General features: G+C 37.5%; 2 protein-coding genes across 2 annotated transcripts in view; one reads left to right on the top strand and one right to left on the bottom strand.

The window, feature by feature from the left end:
• The window catches only part of LOC136261979 (uncharacterized), a 76,065-nt gene extending 65,899 nt beyond the window's left edge, over positions 1-10,166 (bottom strand). The window contains exons 1-5 of the mRNA XM_066056084.1: positions 10,081-10,166; positions 7,487-7,729; positions 5,714-5,865; positions 1,437-1,534; positions 798-855 (exon numbers count right to left, since the gene is read on the bottom strand). Coding sequence (XP_065912156.1) covers positions 798-855; positions 1,437-1,534; positions 5,714-5,865; positions 7,487-7,727 — 549 coding nt within the window. The 5' untranslated portion in view covers positions 7,728-7,729; positions 10,081-10,166. The remainder of the gene's footprint in view (positions 1-797; positions 856-1,436; positions 1,535-5,713; positions 5,866-7,486; positions 7,730-10,080) is intronic.
• Positions 10,167-10,196: 30 nt separating this feature from the next.
• Positions 10,197-22,232, top strand: part of LOC136261982 (latrophilin-like protein LAT-2) — a 43,504-nt gene continuing 31,468 nt past the window's right edge. The window contains exons 1-2 of the mRNA XM_066056090.1: positions 10,197-10,325; positions 22,008-22,100. Coding sequence (XP_065912162.1) covers positions 22,022-22,100 — 79 coding nt within the window. The 5' untranslated portion in view covers positions 10,197-10,325; positions 22,008-22,021. The remainder of the gene's footprint in view (positions 10,326-22,007; positions 22,101-22,232) is intronic.

Below are 22,232 nucleotides of genomic sequence, written 5' to 3'. Positions count from 1 at the left end.
AGCCATCATTAACTGCCTTCATGACTACCATATCTACAAGGCTATAATGAGCCCCCAGTTGTAGAGACAGCTAATTGTGAGAGGGAATCTCGAAAAGCAAAAGACCCTTTTGTGGTAGCACTACAAAAGGACAGAGCTCATTGACTATCCAGGATATGAGTGGTGCTTGAGAATGCTTTCATCTCTTTGTTAACATAGTCAATAGTTAACTGCAACACACTGCCTGGCAAAGCGCTGGGCTTGGCTGGCTTAAAGTAAAGAATTATATCTCTTATTATTGAGCTCAAACATGAGACAGCTCTTCAACCATGAAAACTGCTAATCTCGGTACTTGATCCGTGAAAATAAAATCATGGAAAATCCAGGTTACCATGAAAATTTCATACCGCAAAAAATTCCTGTGTGTACGGTACCTCAATCATAAAAAGGCTTCTTCCAGGTGCTACTTCTGAGGAAGAATCAAGAAAGTTTCCTGTTAGTTATACTGCGAGTCGTGGTTTTTGTCTTTTTCTGTACCTTTGTGCTGCTGAACCTTGCTGCAAGCCTGCATATTCAAATTTCAGTGGGGGTTGCTGGGAGCCCAGGAAATCTCCTATCTACGTACTACACCCTGATTCTTGATGCTTCAATAGCTATTTTTAGAGACATTGACTAATAGCACATGCAAAATATGTAGCAACTGTTTCCATTACAAATTTTTCTGCATTAAGTGTTTCAACAATAATTCTACTTGCCAACACAACCCAACAGAATTTTAAGGAAAAAACTATATATAATTGCATGATTCAAACACTCACCATAATCAATCCCTCCATTTGAACATAATATGTGTTATACTGTGCAACAATTGAGAACCTGTAAGGTAGCAATAATATCATAACTACTGTGAAATGACAAGTCCCAATATATTTTCCATAACTATGCATGTACACACATATACTGATAATGTACATACCAAACATACTTACTTGCATAAACATATTTTTGTCTCACCATAGTGCACTTGCTAGTGTGTACTATAGTGAAACCTGTGTATTAAGGACACCTTGAGACCAACCAAAAGTGTCCTGATTATCTGATTTTCCAGTTCAGTTTACATGCTAAGGGATAATTTTGGACCATACCAAGTGTCAAGATTACACAGGTGTCCTCATTATCAAGTGTCCTGATCAACAGGTTCTACTGTAGTTACAGACATGTATACTAAACATTAAACCTTTTATGATGTTAAATGTTAAGTAAAAATATGCACTACAAGCAAAAAAATATATACTGCATAACCCACAAACGGCGAACTACGAGTTTTCCATTCTGAGGTAAAGGTATTGCTATTTTTACACACTAACTGTCATTAAATAACTTTTGTTACACCATTATAATGAAGAAACAATACACATCAGATATGTAACGCATGGCTACAGACATTCTGTAATTACCATAAAGTGACATTGTCCGGTATACTGGGAGGACTCCAATAAAGTGTTACTTGTGACTTATCCACACTAGATGTGTGACCAGCAGTAGCAGTATTGCTCTATAGAGGAACACGACATGCACACATATACTATATAGCACATGTATACACATGATATAGTGTGTCGTGTAGCCCAAGAAGCTGCCACAAATGAAACAGGGTAGTCAGGGTAAAAGTGGCAGTGGTAAAGCTCAGTTCTGGGGGAATACCCTCCTTGGAAAATTAATATTTTGAGATGCTATCTGGAGGAAATTTGTAACACAGCTTGAGAAAACCCATCTTTCAGCCTTACCAATGACCACCACTTGACAAATCATAACCTGTCTTGTGTGTTACTTCCTTCAATTTTAATATGTCAGGAGGTTGGAGAGATCTATGTGTTAGCGTACATGACTCTCAATTAATGGTAAACAGTTGACTTCAATGGAGTGTGCAGAACTGTCTAATTATCTGCTCACATGATATTGGTATCAGGCAGTACTGAAATATTTCGACAATTTTGTAGAACCTTATTTCAGAGCACATTTGGACCAATGTCGAATTTAAAGCTAGATGATAGTTGGTGTATTGGTGAGAAAACAAAAGCCTTATTGATTCCTAGTATCGAGTGCCACATAACATCCTTTAATATTTGTAACATTTGTTATACATATCATCATGCATATATCTGTATAGCTGAATAGCCATCTGACCATCTACAGGTGTCCTGCAGACCTAAAATGAAATATAATTCTGATGGAGTCCCTTGCAAGCTGATGAGCATAATAAATAATATTATTGAAGCAGTTGTTATGCCAAACGAAGCACTCACCATCTAAGAATTAAAAGATTGTAACTGTTGTCATATACAGCATTGAATGCAGGGGTGTAGAGTATAATCAAATTCCTCTGTAAACCACATCACTAACCATACATAAACGCCTTAACTTACCCATACCTTTTATGGACAGTAATTCAATATGCATATGGCACTTTTGGGAATGTATAAAGCCCATCTGAGTAGTTAATTAATCATTTGTCTGTATTAAAGTAAGTACCTTACCTTTCGTAACTTCAATTCTTATCTCTTTTTTCTAAATTCCTATACCATAAAATCAACTTGGATGCTAGAAAGTGTGTACCTGTGCATGTTCTTGATATATAGTTGCCATTGCAAATGGTTCTGGCTAATATCATTAAGTACGGTAGTACTTAATAAGTAGGGATTGGTAAGAAATCATATGGCTTTGCAAATTATTGTACTTAAAAAACAGTCTTGCAATACATTTCCCCCGAAAAAAACCACCTGGAATGCATTAGTACAGCTGTAATGATGCTGTACCTTGGTTAAACATAGTGAAGTCAACTGTATCAATATGCAGTGAATTTTAAAAAAAAATTGAAATTGACCTGCATTCATCTACCTGCCTGCCTGCCGTAGGACCTGGTAGCATTAGGTGTACAGCTCCAGAAATTTCAGGTTGTCAAAGTAATGATGGCAGATTCACGAATCTGTTGTTTCGATTACGTTTAGTCCACTGCCCTATGCCATTCGCTTTTATCATTCATTGGCCTTCTCCTTCTTCCTGAAAGATAATTGATAGTTGTGGCTGGCATATCTGCACACGTGATTTTTGCACACTACCATGTCAGCCATAGTAAAATGAGAGTGTACAGGTATAGTATTCAAAGAGTCGTCGTCTTAACGTTGTGTAGTCATTTTAGCTACGGTTTTACCAGTTTAGGTTTTGGTGAGGTAGCTCTAATCATGCCTCAACGAGTTAGAGAATAGCCATGCAGACAGTGCAGCACAAAGCCACAAATTTTTTAATAGCCAGTATTGTATACAAATTCATTTCTTTTTGCAGTCAATGAAATTAAATGTCAACCATCTTACAAGTACAGTGGTCTCTCTACTATCTGAACTCTTGAGTACGTTCAGATAATTGAAAAGTTCGCATAAAGGAAGCCCTGTTGAGTTACTCTAATAGAATGCACACTTTAGACAAAATACTCTAAGACAACAGTCATTTCTTTTCATAATGTTTGGCTAATTGTGATAGCCAGATAATGAAGAGACCACTTTTACCTGTAAGATGACACCTCTAAAACTCCTGCAGGCTTCTTTTACTTTGCTTCTCACTGTGTAAAGTTATTACTTGTAAAAACATGAGTACCAAAAAGTGCGTATCTGTATGTATGACTTTTTAATACAGCCTATGTGTAAATTACACAATAGTGTGTCAGACACAGAACACATGATAGTGTGTCATGCGGCCGAGGAAAGCCAATGCATTCGGGTGCATGACAGACAAGCGTGTATTTTACAGGAACCAAGAAAGTGCAATTTTATGCCTTTTACCTTAGCAATGGCTATATGGAAATAGCCCATTTTTTCAGTGAAAAATTCCTTGGGGTGGGATATCTTCCATTCCAAATTTGAGCTAAATCGGTCCACTGGTGATCAAGATGTGCACCTTTAAAGTTTGTCTTATTTTCGTATTTTTCTTCTGCAATTCACAACACTTACAAAAATTGCCATACCTCACGCAATCCGTATTGGATTCCTTTCAAATTTTCAGGGTGTAAAGAGTAAATTACAGCGCATGTATCTGCCAATTTGTGTAGAGAGTGGTAGAACTGGAGCAAAGTGATGAGTGATTTTCCAACATTGCAATTGCAATTATTTTTTGTTGTTGTCATGCCTGCAGGGTAAACTACTGACAGAAGAATTGGTATGTAGATAGGCTAACCATCATAGCACAGACCTTTAGTGATTTGAAAGTACTGAGAGTTTTAACAAGGAGATAATTATAAAGCAAAATCCAAACATGTGAAACAAGCGTGATTGAGATACTCTGATAGAACAATCACCAAGAAGTTTTTTAAAAATGTGCACGAAAACTTCGAAAAAATTGTTCAGGATTCAAACCAGGGACCTCCGCACCTATACGCCCAAGCCACCTTTACCACTCTGCCACTATTGTCAGTTACTCATCTCACTTAATTTCTACCTTATAAATGGAAGTTCTAGTTTTACTGCATCAATAGATCTATCCATGGTCTAGAACATTATATGTGTGTGCTGCATTAGAAGTGCACAGAAAAAAAATGTGCACTCTATTAGAAAAGTGCTCAGAAAAAAATGTGTGCTCTATTAGAGTATTACAAAGCCAGGCTACATATATACCAAACACACACACACACACACACACACACATATATATATACACAAGAGTCACGCAATTGAGATACTCTAATAGGGCAGTCGGCTTGCTGCAATTTGTTGCCACACCTACCGGGTAAACCACTTACACAAACTAGTTGAACTTTGTTGTACGTGTCAGGTAACTATCAAGATAGAAACCTTCAGTAATGTAATGGAAATTTTTTTAACATCAAAGAGTTATAACATGAAAACCAACCATATACACGCATGTGACAAGAGCATTTCAAGATCCTACATATGATGTTCAGCAACTAGCTAATATGAAATAAAATAATGCAGAATTTCAAAGTATAATACAAAATGTTAATGTCTTTTAAAATCTAGTTCTTCTGTTTAGGCCATTCCAAATAAATTCTTTGTTTCCTGTCCTCTTCATAGGAATACTAGCATGCAGGCAGGAAGTTCATCTCTATTATGGGATTGGCAGTTTTTCAAGCCATTATTTAACTAGGTACAGCCATAGCAAATGGCCTAATAACTTTTCAGCTTGTACCTTCATCTTTTATGTTGCAGTAATAACACAAATGTGAATTTGTGCGACTTGCACTGACTGACACATGAGCTGACAACTTCACAAGATTGATTAATTTTTACCAAGTCTGTACAGTATGCCAGAAAAACCAGAAAATAATGGAAGAATATGGAATAATGGAACCTGCAGAGCTGGGAGAAAACAGGTGCAGGCAGTGGATGGGAAACAGAATTTATTTGAAGTGGCCTTACCTTCAAAAAAAAGATAGACAAAAAGCCAGCATAGCTATATAAATACAAAAATAAATGATACCTAATCCAAAACTCTGGCTCTGAAAAAGGGTGCAATTATCATTGCAGCCATTCCTTGGCCGCCACCTTTGATATCACATATTTTATTATACTAGCCTATTTGTGAAGGCTGTACACTCTCACAGCTGGGCTGTTTTGGATTAGATATTATTAGCAATACACTAATAATATTATGACATGATACAGACTAAGATTATGCACTTGTAGTAGCTAATTTGTAATTTCACTGCCATCATACATATACATACCCCTGTACATGCTATCAGCTGCCATAATGAATCACTGTCAACATTATCAAAACCACCTTGAAATGCTGCATTAGTGTCAAACGTATTAGTGGAGGTTCTTGACTGAACAGCGAATCCTCTAAAAACATTTTCTCCTGTGGTAACCACTGCAACTATAACAATGAAATTGGCAATAAACAAAATGTATGTAGGACATTCTGTAAATACACAAGATGAGTGTCTAATGTTGGTCTATAAGGCATAGGAATCTGACAAGATTTTTTTTATTACTGAGACTCTTTGTGTATGGTGAGCCTGTGTTACTGACAACCTTTTCATGTGCCTGCTAACACAACATGTTGGTGGAGTGCCTAATGGCACTGTCTCTGCCCTTGATTTTGTGGTGAAGCCCTAGTAGGGTGATGGGATTCCTTTGCATTAACAGAACTCTTTCTGCAAGTCTGAGTACTTAGCAAGCACATCTGTGTACGTGTAGTGTGTGTGTGTGTGTTTGTGTGTGGTGCATGTGTGTGTGTGCGTGATGTGTGTGTGTGTGTGATGTGTGTGTATGTGTGGTTGTGAGGTGTGTGTGTGTATGTGTGTGTGTGTGTGTATGTGTGTGTGTGTGTGTATGTGTGTGTGTGTGTGTATGTGTGTGTGTGTGTGTGTGTGTGTGTGTGTGTGTGTGTGTGTGTGTGTGTGTGTGTGTGTGTGTGTGTGTGTGTGTGTGTGTGTGTGTACATGTGAGTGTCTCTCCAACAGAGCTTGGCTCCATGTGTAGGCTGAGTCTGTGGCAATCACCCAAACAGCAGTCTCTTAGGGGTCCTAACATCATCCATTCTTGTTGTATGACCAAGCCAACACAAATGTTTAACAGATACCGTACACGAGGAAATTTTGACGTCAAAAAAAATTGATGAATTTGACGAATCGGTTTAATTCGTCAAATTTAAATTCGTCAAATGTTTATAAGTGCCCTTAAAAGTACAGGTTTTGCCTACAGTTTCTTGATTTTCGTCAACATTTTATTCGTCAAATCTGCTGAAGTCTGAATTTGTCAAATTTTTCTTACGTCAAAATTTCTTTGCGTATGGTAATAGATCTTTCATAGATATCTCCATTCCAAACATAGATCTTATTTGGGTATTGGTAAGGTGTCTAATTCTCTGCTCAGCTAGACCAACATCAAGTATACATCACATACACCGATTATGACCTTCCTAATGGTTAGTTCCTTAATGGCCCAAGTCTCAGCCCCATACAACAATACCCCAATACCATGGAAGAGTACACCATTACTGAGGCTGATTGGCACTGTCTTGCCCAATGTGTGGAGAGATGTGTGTACTATACTACATGCACACATACAATCCTGTGTATATATGTATATAAGCAAGCGTATACTTGAGTGTGCACTCACACACAGAGTAAGTCAGTCAGTCAGTCAGTCACACACACATACACACACACACATGCACTCACACACACACACGCACGAACACATGCATGCACGCACACGTACACACACAAACATAAACAAAATATTAATTTTTCATCCACAAAAATTCAAAATAGCTGCACAGGTGAGTGGATTTAAATTTTACCTTTTATATACTGGATGGCTGAAGTACATGGCTCACATGACCCACAATGTAACATGTTTAGTCTGCTATTGTGGATATTTAACTTATAAATTGCAAAAAATCATTGATGTGGCAAGAAAAACGACAACACGGGCAGGGATTAGAAACTACTCATTAAGTATATGTGATCTTAAAATATATTTCAACTTACTTTGGAAAGAGTCAGAAGATGATGCATAAGCAACACTCCCAGTCAGAGGACCAACGGAGACACCATTGATAGCAGTAACTTGTAGAGAATAAGGACATGGTTGAGGACAGGTAGATGGTGAATTAGGACTATGTTGTGGAGTGATATCAGCACAGGCTGCATTTGGTGGACCAGTAGAACGACCAGCTACTTGGTGGATCAAAATGATGATCAAACCAATCACCACCAGTTGATACGACATCTCTGCAGGTTAGGGGTAAATGTAACAACATGAAGGTTAATAATTTTGCATGTTTAAACATCCTGTGTACGTAGTTTCAGTACTGTATAGCACAAACACTTGAAATAATAAAATTTTGACAAATCAGAATCAAGCACTTTGACAAGTAAAATTCTGACAATATGCTTCAATACTGTATTGGAGGATGTATTGAATGTAAAATTTTGAGAGAAAATTTTGACGAATTGTGAAGTAAATCTTCAAATTTGTCAAAATTTAAACTTTCGTGCATATTACAAACAAGGTGGTAACAGCACAACAAAATTAAAATTTTCATTTTTATTGTATGTCTAATGATGTGCTATTATTGATAATATTGTGTATTTCTATAACATGATTAGATATACTTAAGCCACGATATTATAATGATACACAATGGTGTAGCACTTTTACACAAACGTTCACTGTTTAAGACAGTACTGCAAAATTAGTTTTCTTCAATAGAGACTTCCAATAAGTTAGGCGGGACTACTGTATGTTGTGTTGTATTGCTACTTCTCATATACAAGTGCTACATTTGTCAGCAATTTATTACCATGGTTTCATGCTGACTTATAAAATATTATCATGATAATTTATCATATCATGACTAACAGTGTGCAACAATCGTGATAGATGACAAATGAAGTATTTTATATCACACAACACAAATAATATGTCTCATTACATGCTGCAAGTGGTATACCAGTGCCGTGCATAATGGAAGAAAATTTCATAGGTCCTTAAAGTTGTGATGAAGCCTGAAACTCATATGACTGATATGATGGACCTGTTGCTGCACAATGCTACCAAATGCACCTTGCTCACTCATGTAATAAATTGGTAAAGACAGCCAGGTTGTTGTTCTATTTATTTAGCATTTAAGAAAGTTAGAAGCAAAGACCAGTCTAAAGACTGGTAGTTTTAGTTGTCGTTACATTGATAAAATAACATCATAATTTGCTGTTAACAGGATATAGTTGTATCCTGTATTCCAAATATGTATTGTTGATCTGAAATTTGGTGGACATGCATACTGAATAGTACTAAAACAATTATTGGATATTCGACTATTTGGTTGGCATGACATTATTCGATTCGTTAATATGCTATTCAAATATTTGTTAGCATTTTAGTAAGCTGTGAACAAACAGGTGAAGCCAGCCTAGAAGCTTCAGATTATGAACAAAGTGTCATATTCATACTAAAAATTCTATTTCAGAACAGATAGAAATAGCTCTTGAGCTTTAGGCCACTCCAATAAATCATTTGTTTCCCATCCACTACCCGCATCTCGCTACTGCCAGCTCTAAATATTCCATTATTCTGTATTCTTCCATTATCTTCTGGTTATTCTTGCATACGATAGGCTCTGTTTTTGAAACAGCATCAGCAGTGCTATCAAGTCGGCATGTTTGTGTTATTTTGCACCTTTAAAAGGAAGGAACAAGCTTAAGCATGCTCTTATGCAGCTTTTTATGGCTGTACCAGGCAAAATAATGGCTTGAAAAGCTAGCAATCTTATAATGAAATAATGGAAATGGACCGCCCACCTGCGTGCAAACGTGCATGAGTCCAGGACGGGAAAAAGAGGATTTTTTGGAGTGGCCTTACTTTGCTATCCAACAATGCTTATATTCATGCTAAAGAATAATCAATTACAAATATTTGGATTAAAAATGCTCTGAATTAGCTACACCAAAAGGACAAAACTTGGGTTAATAATCAGTTGCTTACTAGTACAGTACTGGGAAGTCAGTTTTGTTATTGCACTACTATGAATATGGCTAGCTACATAGTTTGTGTTACACAACATAGGCGTGTTCACCATTTGAGGACTTAACCGCTTCACCTCAACTTCAAAAATATGGCAATTAATTAGCGACATGGTTCGCACGATTAAACTGAACCCGGCAGGAAGTCAGGAGGTCAAGGTTTAAGTGAAGTTACCAGACAGTAAATATACGCACATGCTGAGAAAGATTACTTAACTTTAGTAAGGTTGGGAGGAAGTATTGAATCAAACTTCAACTTCATAATGCTTGCTCTATGATTGAATTAAAGTACAAAGCCTGGGATTTTTTCTGCATTCTTCAACGTTTTAGCTACATGTGTCAGACTCCCTGTATTCACAGGCTTTATAGCCTTCCCTAGTGGGATAGCGTTTAATAAAGCCATAGATCCTTTAGAATATAAAGGATCTATGATAAAGCGAACGGCGCCGGTAACCAACGAACAAATTCAAGGCGTGCACAAGTCCCAGTAGCTAGCACCAAACACATTCCTTACCAAACACATTCCTTACCAAACACACGAAGTATGAAAAACAACCCACCTTTGAAGTAGAAGGTCACTTCATCAGCCAACCGTTAAGAATGAGTAGTTGCCCAGCCCACTTTAGATCATGTGAGCAACTTACTGTATCTCGTGATCATTGTGCGTGATCTAAATGGTGACGTCAAATAATGAAGTACAAATACACCACTGGTATTTAAGTTCTTCATAATAAACGATTTCACTGTCAAGCAGCGAGTGTTCCTGTAACTTTATCAGTACAGATCTGGATTCTGCGACCTAACTGTAAGTACTATCTGTTTCAATGTGTTCAGATGTTCTGCTCGATGCTCTGCTTCAGATACTCTGTCAGGGCCGGTGGAAGCTCTTAGTGGCTGGTCAGGCAACAAGCCAGGTTTTGATTCAGGGATTGTGATGAGTGTGCGAAGCATAGTCTCGCGACGCCCGACCCTAAAAAGAGGGTCTGGTGAAATTGTGTACAAAAAGTTAGAGCTCCGGGATGTTTATTGGATGACGTTTTACGTGTTACGTAAGTGCACTGTTTACGTCACAACATCCATTCAACCAGATCCGCTTACAGCATCACCAAACTAATAGCGCTACTTTATTTATTCAACATTAAAACGAACCCAACAGAATTGTATGGCTGTTTTCTCAATGAGTTTAAGCGGCAGAGTCACCCTCGGAGTCACCGGATGTAATTAAGGCCCCTATTTGGTGATTATTAGTCTCATCCACCGCTTAAGCTACCGCATGGTAAGGCCACTCCAAATAAATTCTCTGTTTCCCGTCTTAAGTTGCAAAACTAACACAAATGTGAAGTGTTTGCCAACTTGATAGCACTGCTGACACGTGAGCTGACACCATTTTGAGATGCCTTTTACTGAGCCTGTCAGTATGCAAGAATAACCGGAAAATAATGGAAGATTACGGAATAATGGAAGTTTTAGAGCTGACAGTAACCAGATGCGGACAGTGGACGGGAAACAGAGAATTTATTTGGAGTGGCCTAAGCCATTATTTACTCTGTGCATGCTCAGAATTACACGTGATACCATACTGAGTATAATTTTTGTTGATGAACGCTACAATGCGCTTTATATCGCCAGAGAACTGTTGTTCTCCTTAGCAAATTGCTGCAGTACCAGTTGCAATCATGTTCTATCGACTTCATCAAAGCAGGCTTTCAGTTGACTGTCGAAAAACAGTTGGCGATCACGAAAAGTAGAATCAGCTGGTGAAGGAAATGTTTGTAGTAAGAAAGAAAGACAATTTGGACAAGGTCTGTACATCAGTGTGTTAATATTATAAAATAATGGCATAATGGTAATACCCTCCCGCCCGCATCATAATAATTAGAAAGGCTGGATGAGAAACTAATAATCACCAAATAGGGGCCTAACTGTAAGCTGCAAATCTTTTGAAATGTACGCATTACATAATCAATTTGAAATGGAGCAATCTGATTGGAGCTTCCAACATTCCGGCAGCGCCAAACTTTTTGTACACAGTTTCACCAGACCCTCTTTTTAGGGTCGGGCGCCGCGAGACTATGCGAAGCACGATGAGTGACTGTGCCGCGGAGCACTCTGGCATGCGAAGCATGGCCCTCTAGGGGGGTCTGGGGGCATGTTCCCCCAGGAAAATTTCGAATTTTTAGTGTTTGTAAACCAAATTCTGAAGCAATTTTAGCACTTTACAAGAGTTGATTTTAAGATATTGCTTCATACATAGCTACACTGACTTTTGTAACTTCCCTGGCTGTCACACTACCTTTCAATATGTTGTAAAGTCTAATTTCGTTTACACAATTGATCAGGTTTTTACAAGCTTTGCCTTCTTACCTGTACCCCCAATAATAATCTACCTTTCAGCAGAGCTGGAAGAACGTCCACCGCACTAGTCATCATGTGCTTCGATAATTAGACACACGAATATAATAGAGGATAAGCAAGTGGTAACGTAAAGTCAGTTGCACATCCTTTTACTGCATTAAAGGTTAGAATAGTTGTGTTTTTTCCCCGCCTACCACCCCCAGCACAAAAGGCATGTGTGCTGGACACAACTGAAACAACAATAATGGGGACAATTAAAAGAATAGTTTGGTGTCTGTCTAAGGTTAGAATAGTTGGTGTCAGGTGTCTGTCTAGAAACATATAAATTACTGTATGTCATGGCGACGTAACTACTATACGGAGCTACCTTATTAGTGTGTAGCTATATTAGCTTAGCTAGGCATGCGCTCACATGACTGGCTTGGGTTGTGAAATTTTGCTACGGCAGAGGCCGTAGTGCTTACACCGGCCCTATCTGTGCCTTTGTTGTTAAAATTCTCAGTGGCCAGGCATTACATTAGTGTAGGTTATCGCATAAATCGAGGTAGCTTCGCTATTTTAGAGACCTGAGGAATGGCACAATGATCACCGAGGTCAAAGCCCGAAGTGATTATGTGCCATTCCAAAGCAAGGTCTCTAAAATAGCGAAGATACCGTGGATTTGGGCAATAACCAATTTAGACTATGGCTCGTACTGCTCTGGTCACTGTCAATAAGGCCACTCCAAAGTTCCCATCCTGGAATCATGCATATTTGCATGTGGGCGGTCGGTCCATTTTCATTATAAGATTGGCAGCTTTTCAAGCCATTATTTGCCTGGCACACCCATAAAAGGCTGCATAAAAGCATGCTTAAGCTCATTCCTTCCTTTTCAAGTTGCAAAAATAATACAAACGTGAAGCTTGTGCCAACTTGATAGCACTGCTGACGACATGTGAGCTGACACTGTTTCAAGATGGCTTTTACTGAGCCTCTCAGTATGCAAGAATAACCAGAAAATAATGGAAGACTACGGAATAATGGAATATTTAGAGCTGACAATAACTAGATGCGGCGGTGGACAGGGAAACAGAATTTATTTGGAGTGGCCTAATGGCGACTTCCTGATTAAATTTGTGTTAAAACAACTCACTGGTAGGCTTCCTAGATGAATGCAATCATCTCTATTATCCAGTGATGTTTTCTTCACACTCTAGCAATGATTTCTGATGGTTGTTGTGACTGGAATCCAGCTAAACATGTGATGCATGTGACAAAAAATTTTGTGACAGGTATCTAACCAGTTTAGATACCTACCAGTGGGTATCTATTGGATTTTAAATACCTCATTAACAACCAAACTTCAAAGCGTACTATGTCTAATGTAATTATGCATGCAGAATTATCTAATTATTTATTAATAGTTATTGTAATTTTGTAACTGGTGAATTGTTTCATAATTCTCTAATTACATTGCTATGCTTTGCTAAGGAAGCACTATTCAAATATAGAGCTGAGCGATAGTGCAACTATCACTATCACAATTTGATAGTAACATTTATATCACGATAACGATAGTATCACGATAGTACTACTAGTTATCAAAGACACTCAACTTCACATAAATGACACACAAATAATCCAATTACACACTAAGTATCTGGTTTTCTAATGCTATATTGGTAAATTGTTATGTATTACAGTTGTAATCTTTGTTGTGCATGTTCAACTGGACTTTCACAGTTTCCTCAACTTCAACACTATCATGTTTGCTGCTGTTATTCATGTTTGTGAGAGATGTTTTGATATATCGCGATAGTATGATTGCATACTATCATTATCACGATTGTTACTCACTATCACAATAATTGATAGATCGCAACTATCGCTCAGCTCTATTCAAATAAACCACTTTTTTTGTCTATAGTATTTTCCCTGCATATTCTCTGCATGAACCCTCAAGGCCACCCTTCATTTTCATTTCGCTGTAGATATTTAGCTGGTCATTGCAATTAAAAAAAAACTTAGAAAAAAAGGTATAAGAAACAAAAAAAATGGTAGCCCTAACTGGGATTTGAACTATTTGCCTCTACGTTTCGAGTGCTATGCCGTACCATCACTGCTGCCACCTTTTACACTATTTAAATGTTACAAATGAAAAATATTATTATAATCCCTAAGCATAACTTAACGGATACAAATGATGGCCTAATCCTAGATGCGTGTCCTCCTAATGCTAGGAGCATTGTTCCTAGTCCTAGGGGTACTTTTCCTAATCCTAGAAGCACTGTTCCTAATCCTAGGGGTAGTGTTTTCAATCCTAGGAGTGTTGTTCCTAATTTTATAACTGTATTTCTTAACTAAAAATAAACTAGTGGACTATGGAAAAAGTCCACTAGTATATCTACATATATAATTAGACCTCCCTCGTTTAGAAATATAAATTTTCTGCTGATTCAATTTACTTTACTTACAGACAAGCATATCTAGATAACAGCTAAGACTATGAGTCACTACAGAAAACAATGACAATAACCACGATAGCTAATCAACACCTTGTGCTGTTACTGAAAAGAAATAGGACAAAAGAAGGATAAAGGTAACTCCATGTTACATGGATTGTATGGACTGCAGTATGCCAAAGGGTACCTTTCAGGCTAACGCAACATCTAACAGTCAAGCCACAGGCTAAACAAAGCTGAAAACAAAGCATAATGGCCACTTTACTTCTCAGTAATTAATGTATGTGGTGCACTTTCAGACAAATGTATAACATCTCTATGCCATTCTTTCTTTTGATGTGGAATGCATTGGTTAACCAGTCATAATTACTGTATGTTCCAAAAAGTACACAAACAAATACAAGGAAATTTAAGACTGAAGTCATAAAACATAGTGAAACAAGGAAGGTCACCCACACCTGCAGATATACATTTAATCCCTAGTGGATTATCTCCACTAGTATATCTGCAGGTGTAGGAGACTAGGAATTAAATGGCAGATATACCAGTGGACATTTAATCCCTAGCGGATTTTTAATCCCTAATAGTGAATATCTGCAGCTGTAGGCAACCTCCCTTGTTTCACTCCTTATTGTTTCTCTGACTCCTAAGTTTTCCTTACTTGTTTAATTACGTTTTTGTAACATGCAATTATTATGACACACATACCACATCAAAAGAAAGAATAGCACTAGTGATGTTGTAAATTTGTCTGAATGTGTGCCCCATATAATCTGGTTCAAGTACTGAGGCCATTACGCATTGTTTTCAGCTTTTTTCAGCCCGTTACACAGTATTTAAAATGAAGTGCAATATGAGAAGCATCTTGGAAACAAATCTAGTGACTGCGGAAAACAATTCAAAACATTGACAATAATCATGATAATTAATCAATGCCTTGCACTACAGTGAAAAGAAATGGGACAAAAGAGGACAAAAAAGTAATTATGAGCACAAAGCCTTAGCCCATTATTGAGTTATGCTTGTCTGAAGGCATTAGTAAGTTAGTTCGTCAGTCAGCAGAATATTACACTAATTGAACAAGTTGATGTTGCACTACTTCTAAAAACCAGGCGCCATGAATTAACCAATAAGTTTTTGGTTGTGCAATAATACTTAATTAATTTATTGTAATTCTTGGATTTCATAATTCATGAAATTTTTGTAATTCTTCAATTATGTTGCTATGCACTGCTAAGGAAGCACTTGTTAAACAACACTGGGCAAAAAGTTCTGTGTCAGCTTGTAGTATAAAATGTGCATGAAATGTGTCATTTCAGTAACATTTCATATTTAGAAAATCCATGGATTTCAGTGGAGTTTCCTGCAGAGGATAGAGAAAGATTTACTGCATCTAGAATGGTGCTGGAAATGAGGCAGTGAAGAAATGTACGTACATTTCAACACTGTGAAATGCATACAGCATGTAAAAAATCCTGTAGCTGAAATCAACATTTCTATATTGTGCATCTGCTTTATTAGTAATATAGCTAGCAATGCCTCACTTCTGGGTTGTATTTACTACCCACAATACAGTATACCATATCACATTATTAAGTAATAAAAACACATCATTTGTACAACAACTATAAAACAGGATGATTGTCAGTTCACAAAGTTTTTGATCTTGATCAAGTAAACATGCCATCAGGATCTGAGGGATATTGCAATCTCAACACCGCTAATTCCCTATGTACTTGTTGTTCTACTTGAGTCAGTTGAGTAAAGGTTTTTCTCATAATCTGTTTCATCACTAGCTAGTTCTTGACACTGCGTTATAGCTAGCATCTGTAAAAATTTCGTTACAGTTATAATTGCTATGCATGGCTAGTGTAGCAAACCTTAGTCACTCATAACTTTCACAATATCCAGCCATGATCACAAGTTTCTCCACCACCAAACTTCATACATCTACAAAATACTCTTTTTTTCCAAGAACAATACGAGAGTGTAATCAGCGGCTACCACAAGACATCATCAACAGTCCAAGTTTTTAAAGAATCAGTAACTACTTTTGTCACTTCCTTTGACAACTTTAGCTAGTGATGTTGATGGAATCCTGCTGCCATGCCATGATAAATAATAAATAGCGAATCATGAATAATTAGCCACAGCTGCTTGTCTCAGCTCTTCCTATGTCTTCTGCAAGTTCCCTATACATTAGGCTAGCTTGCACTTGCAGTCATCTGAAAGTAGACTTAACCAATTCACTGTGAGGTAGTGTACTAGAGATGATGAGTGCTTTTGGCATGCACCCAGCTGACTCTCAATCGGGGATGCAATATCTTCTATATCCCTTTTGCCAGCAAACACCTTGATCCATGTTGTTATTTTGTAGTTGCCAAATGAGTGTAGCATTGTAGCTAGGTGTAGCACTGTAGCTAGCTACATATTGATACTGTACTAGTGTAGCAAAGGTTAGCGTAATATATATGCATGGCATCGCTGGCAACTGAAAACGATGGGAGAGACAATATCTACAAACGATATGAAGATAACAGTGGCAACAATGCTGTGACAGTCTTATTATATTTATACCTGCAGGTAAGTCTCCCATGGAGCACAAGCACTGTCCTAGTTCTGGATGACATACAGCAAGCCGGCTTCCTTCGATCTATTCTATTGCCTCGTTGTTAGCTGCAAAGAATCAGAAGAAAAATGCAGTGAATGTGATTGTGCATAAGCAATCTGTGCATGCATGCATGCAGTTGGTATATATACTGTACTAACATGAAAGTATGTTTTTAGAGTAATGACCTCATGATAAAATGATCATAGCTATATGCAGCCGGTCATATACAGTAGCTAGTGGTTAATTAGATTGTCCACATCAGTAAAATATTCATGTACTTCAATGCATTCCTTAATGTCGTCCCCAGCCGCCCACATGATTGATCACGCGACCTCCACATGATTGAACGTGTGGGTGGCTGGTGATGAGACTATGCATTCCTATCAACTTCTTAGTCAACCTTTACACTACACTAACAAAGCGAAGCCTAACACACACACATATACACAATGCCTTTAGCTACCACATACCTACCTGGTGAACCTAAACTGGGACATCTGTGTGCTACCCATGTAGCTAGGTGCTAAGAGTCATCGCAGGCATATATAATCCTCCTGGAGCAGGACTAGTGTACCATATCTCATGTGAATGTGTGGGCAGCCCAAGTCCCACCTGTACCTTCACCCACTACATATGCTATACCAAAGCTATGGATGATCTGCTTCCCCAGTTGTCATGAGGTCCCCAGGTAGGCTGGAGCAATGTGAGTAAAACTTCTTGCTCAAGGAAACAACAACGACAGCAACTGAGCATCAAACATGGCTGAAACTTTCAATTACCAAGCTCTAACCACTTGGCTATGCTGCCTCATTTACTCACACACACACACACACACACACACACACACACACACACACACACACACACACACACACACACACACACACACACACACACACACACACACACACACACGCACACACACACACGCACACACACACACATGCATATGCACACACAAACATTAAATGAACCATAATTGATACTCAGTTTAGAATGTGCCTATGCAAATTCTTCCCTGTATCAAAATTCTGATTCTGCCTACTAAAGGTAATGGATTTAATAGTGACAAACTGTTAGAAGCTATAGTAGTTTTTTTTTGTGATTCAAAACGTCTATTGGCCATGCTTGCATGCATGGGTCAAAAGCAATAGCAAATTAAAAGTCCTTCCAAGCATTGGCAACACAAAGACCAACAACTGTTGCTTCAAGCCACTGAATGGATATTGCTTTAAGCCACTGAATGATATAACCATTGACACTAATGAAATAATGTGCTGTGGTAGATACCCAGTATGCAAATTCATAGAGTAGATTACTATGCTACAGATTGGTGTCTGCTTTGAAGAGCTTTTTACCCACACATCAGCACTTTTTAAACAAACACACACATTAGGGTATAAAGCTGCAGCTACACAGTTAAGCAGGATACATATGCACAGATGAATTGCATTCTGTCTTAAGAGCCTCTGAGATCAAAACAACTCTTAACTTGCTACGTGTTCCTGACATGCAGACACTAGTAGAGTTTTGGTGTGCACATGTAGCTGCTAATAGGTGACCAGAAACTCAATTACAGCAGAACAAAGAAATACAGCAGGTAGCTAACCAAAAGCATTTAAAAGTAGGTCTACAAAATATTTGAATATAGTTATGTGTAATTCTTCAACTCTATTAATACCAACCTTCTCTGATGTCATTACACATGCTGTTTACTAACAAATAGCCAAAGAACTTTACTCCTCATGCAAGTCCATTCAGATTGCCAGTTACTAGCTACATGTCAATGATGATCACATCTTGATCTACAGTTGGTCCCATAATGTTATTTAGGACTACAGGTCTCCAAATCTTTAGTAAATCTGTAAACTATTTTGGTCAACATAAAAATTACTAGACTGTCATATGCATGGATGGAAGTCATTTAACTGTAAACCAACATTACAATCAATAAACCACTAGTGTACTGTATAGGATGGCTGTCTTTACCTCTACAGTAGTCTACCATAACCTCTTGGTACATAGTACACATACATACATAGCTTAAATCCGTATTCATACAATCAAGAGTCCATAATATACATGAAAGCTGACATTACATAGCTACACCTGCATACTTGTCAGGAAGTGCCCATTGGCAGTGACACAAAAACTAACACCTGTTGGTTTTAGCCACTATAGCCACTGATTGTGGGAGAGACTACCACAATTGGTGGTGAATACCCTAGAATCAGGCCTAGATAAAACTTTAAGAGTAGGGGACCTTAGTGGGTTATACATTTAGCTAGTAATTCTGTATGCATTAGCTGCATCATACTGTCTACATTGCCTGATACGTGCATGCGGTGTGTCAGTGTTGGGAGTAACGCATTACTTACTATAGTGTTGGGAGTAACGCGTTACTTATGTAACACGTTACGTAATATTATTACTTTTGTGGTAATTAAGTAATATAACAAAATACACTATAAAAACAGGTAATATAACTCAAGTTACTTTACTTACAAATGTAACGTTACCTAAGTAGTATAGTTACTGTAACGAATCTAATATTATTACTACAAGTAACGAAGTTACTAATCTCGTTAGTAATCCACTGAGTAATGCCTAGCCACAACGAAGTAATGAAGCCTACTGAATGAAGCTTATTCACCAGCTTCTTATTTATAACCATGATTTGCACATTGTCCAACAATGCAATCATGTCACGTGATAAGGTAGTAGTTTCACACGTGACAGCTTAAGGCTGTGGACACAAAGTAATATAATATTATAGTTACTTTATTTTATGGGTAATATGTAACTGTAACTAAATAGTTCATTTGCAAGTAATATGTATTATGTAACTAGTTGCTTTTAAAAAGTAACTTGCCCAACACTGCGGTGTGTTAAATTGCAACTTGAAGAGTTTTACTCAATTTATACATATTATAGCCAGTACTCAATGACTCAAACCTTGAGAGGGTATACAGTACTGCATAAGAAACCTTATAGCAAAGTTAGCCTTACTGTATGCTCAAATCCAACTGTGTATAATATAAAAGACTAACAGTCACTGTTAACAGTATTTTATAAAGTTTGAACAATATTATAGGCAGAACTGAATTCTTCAAAGAAATTATTATTGTAATTGACCAAAAGTATTTCAAAACATTTGAATACAGTTATGTGTAATTCTTCAAGACTATGAATATGACTATGATGTCATTGCTCTTGCACTTTATTGGCAAATGCTTCACTCCACATGCAAGTCTACATTGGCAGGTACATTATGGCAACTCCAAACATCCAGTAAATAATCTCCACTCTGGTCAGTCATGGATGAAGTACACATATGTACTGTAATTTTGACCTCCCCTAGTCTTGGTTGAGGATTTTTACTAGGGCTGATCGATACTGCCATTTTAGTATCACGATCAATACTAAAGCTATTATTCACGATACTGATAATCCACAATACTTACAAATAAGTCAATCATAGCTGGTGTTACATAGTGTATTGCTCAGTATTCCTGCAGGAAGTCTTTAAAGGTAGCATCAAACTAGCCACTATCATCCTTGTTTACAGTAACAGTTATTGTAACACATGCTTTGAGGTTATGTTATAATGTTGGGCGCACGCAATCTTTGCACATGTTTACTAAAAATAAAACTAGTTTTTGAGTGATAGCCGTAAAAGCTTCAAATTTTGCACGGAGATAGGTAGACAAATTCTCTACAGGACTATGAAAAGATTTTGTCCATAGCACTATGGCTGCACGAGTAATGGCGATGGAAACACAAGGGTTTGGTTAGTGAAACACACTTTCAGGGCTTACTTATTATCAATGTAAGCTATGGATTAATACTTTTCATAGATATGTGAGTTGTAACCTTTAGTATATTTAGCGCAATTTCCAGCGCTTTAGTGGTAAAGATGAAGGACTAGTTTCGATTTAAGCGCTCTGGAAAGAATTTCACATAGCTATAGAACGGTAAAGGCTAGTGAATTTCTGTTTGGTTTGTGTTGAAGAGAAGGGGAACCACTACCAATATAAGTACCATATGGATTCATTTTACACGTTGTCTGGTTATAAGAGGCAGTACAAAATCACGCATTGTATGGCTTCAAATATCCGCGAGCACCCTTAATATCGTGCACTATTCCAGCTTGTTTCAGTACTTTTATCGATGTGCTACGGTCCCTACCAAGAGTATATAATAGAACCAAGAGTATCGAACGGGTGTATTACCCCGTGATTAATCATTGCGTAAAGTAACACGGATATTTCAGTAATTGTTCGTTTTCATTGCCATTAAGGGTTGCTGTAGTTAGCCCAATAGCATTAAAGGGACTTAACTAATGTTAAAGTTCTGGCACTGCCAAGCGAAAACGTGGCAACACGCTCATTTGTGCAACCGTTGTTTTAGCGAGCTGGGGTTATCTTGGGTCCTTACTACACTTTCTTTGTACATAACTGTTGAATACTTGGCTGAATAACACGGAAAACTGGCGAACAAAGACCCATTGCCACATATGCATTTCAAATTACCATTTCACGTAAACAAACAATTACTGAAATATCCGTGTTACTTTATGCAATGATTAATCACGGGCTAATACACCGTTTGACACTCTTGGTTTCTATTATATACTCTTGTCCCTACTCTAGTTGAAAATTCCAATTTTTTTTTGTGTACTTGTAAAATAGGTAATACTATGTTTCTTATACCTACTCTAGTAATATACATACATACAGCTATAGCTAGTTAATAGCTTTGGTTGAGCTTGGAATTTTAATTATTTCCCAAATATGTAAGTAATTATCAGAGCAGTTATGTTATTGTTTCTGTAAAGTATTCATTGATCTGCAGTCATAGTATGTGTGCCTTTTGATAAATTGTCAACTTTATATGAAGGGAAATTATGATATTCATTGCAACATTTTATCAGGATATACATGGACTAGTTGTCAGTCACACATCTATATAAGCCACCTACATTTGAATTCTTAGCCAAAGTGTCTACAGTAGTGACTAATAGTACAGTAGTGACTTATAAAATTATAAACACGCAATGTCTTGGTGTACAACATTTTAGGTGGGATTTTCAACATGTACTGTTGGATTCAACCACTTCTGGCTGTCCTGATTACCAGTGGACTACCCTTCGTTGTTCCATCAGCTAGTGCAGGTATGTACACATGTATATGTGTATCATGTAATAAGATACAGTACTTATTAGTCTAGTAGGTGTAGTTTGAAACTCCTTCACCAACACCTTCATATGTACTGAATATAACTATACTTTTGTCGAGTTGACTTT

Source organism: Dysidea avara, chromosome 7 (assembly GCF_963678975.1).
Source record: "Dysidea avara chromosome 7, odDysAvar1.4, whole genome shotgun sequence".
Taxonomy (NCBI): Eukaryota; Metazoa; Porifera; class Demospongiae; order Dictyoceratida; family Dysideidae; genus Dysidea; species Dysidea avara.
The sequence above is the reverse complement of the archived record's forward strand: the minus strand, read 5'-3'. Positions and strand labels throughout refer to the sequence as shown.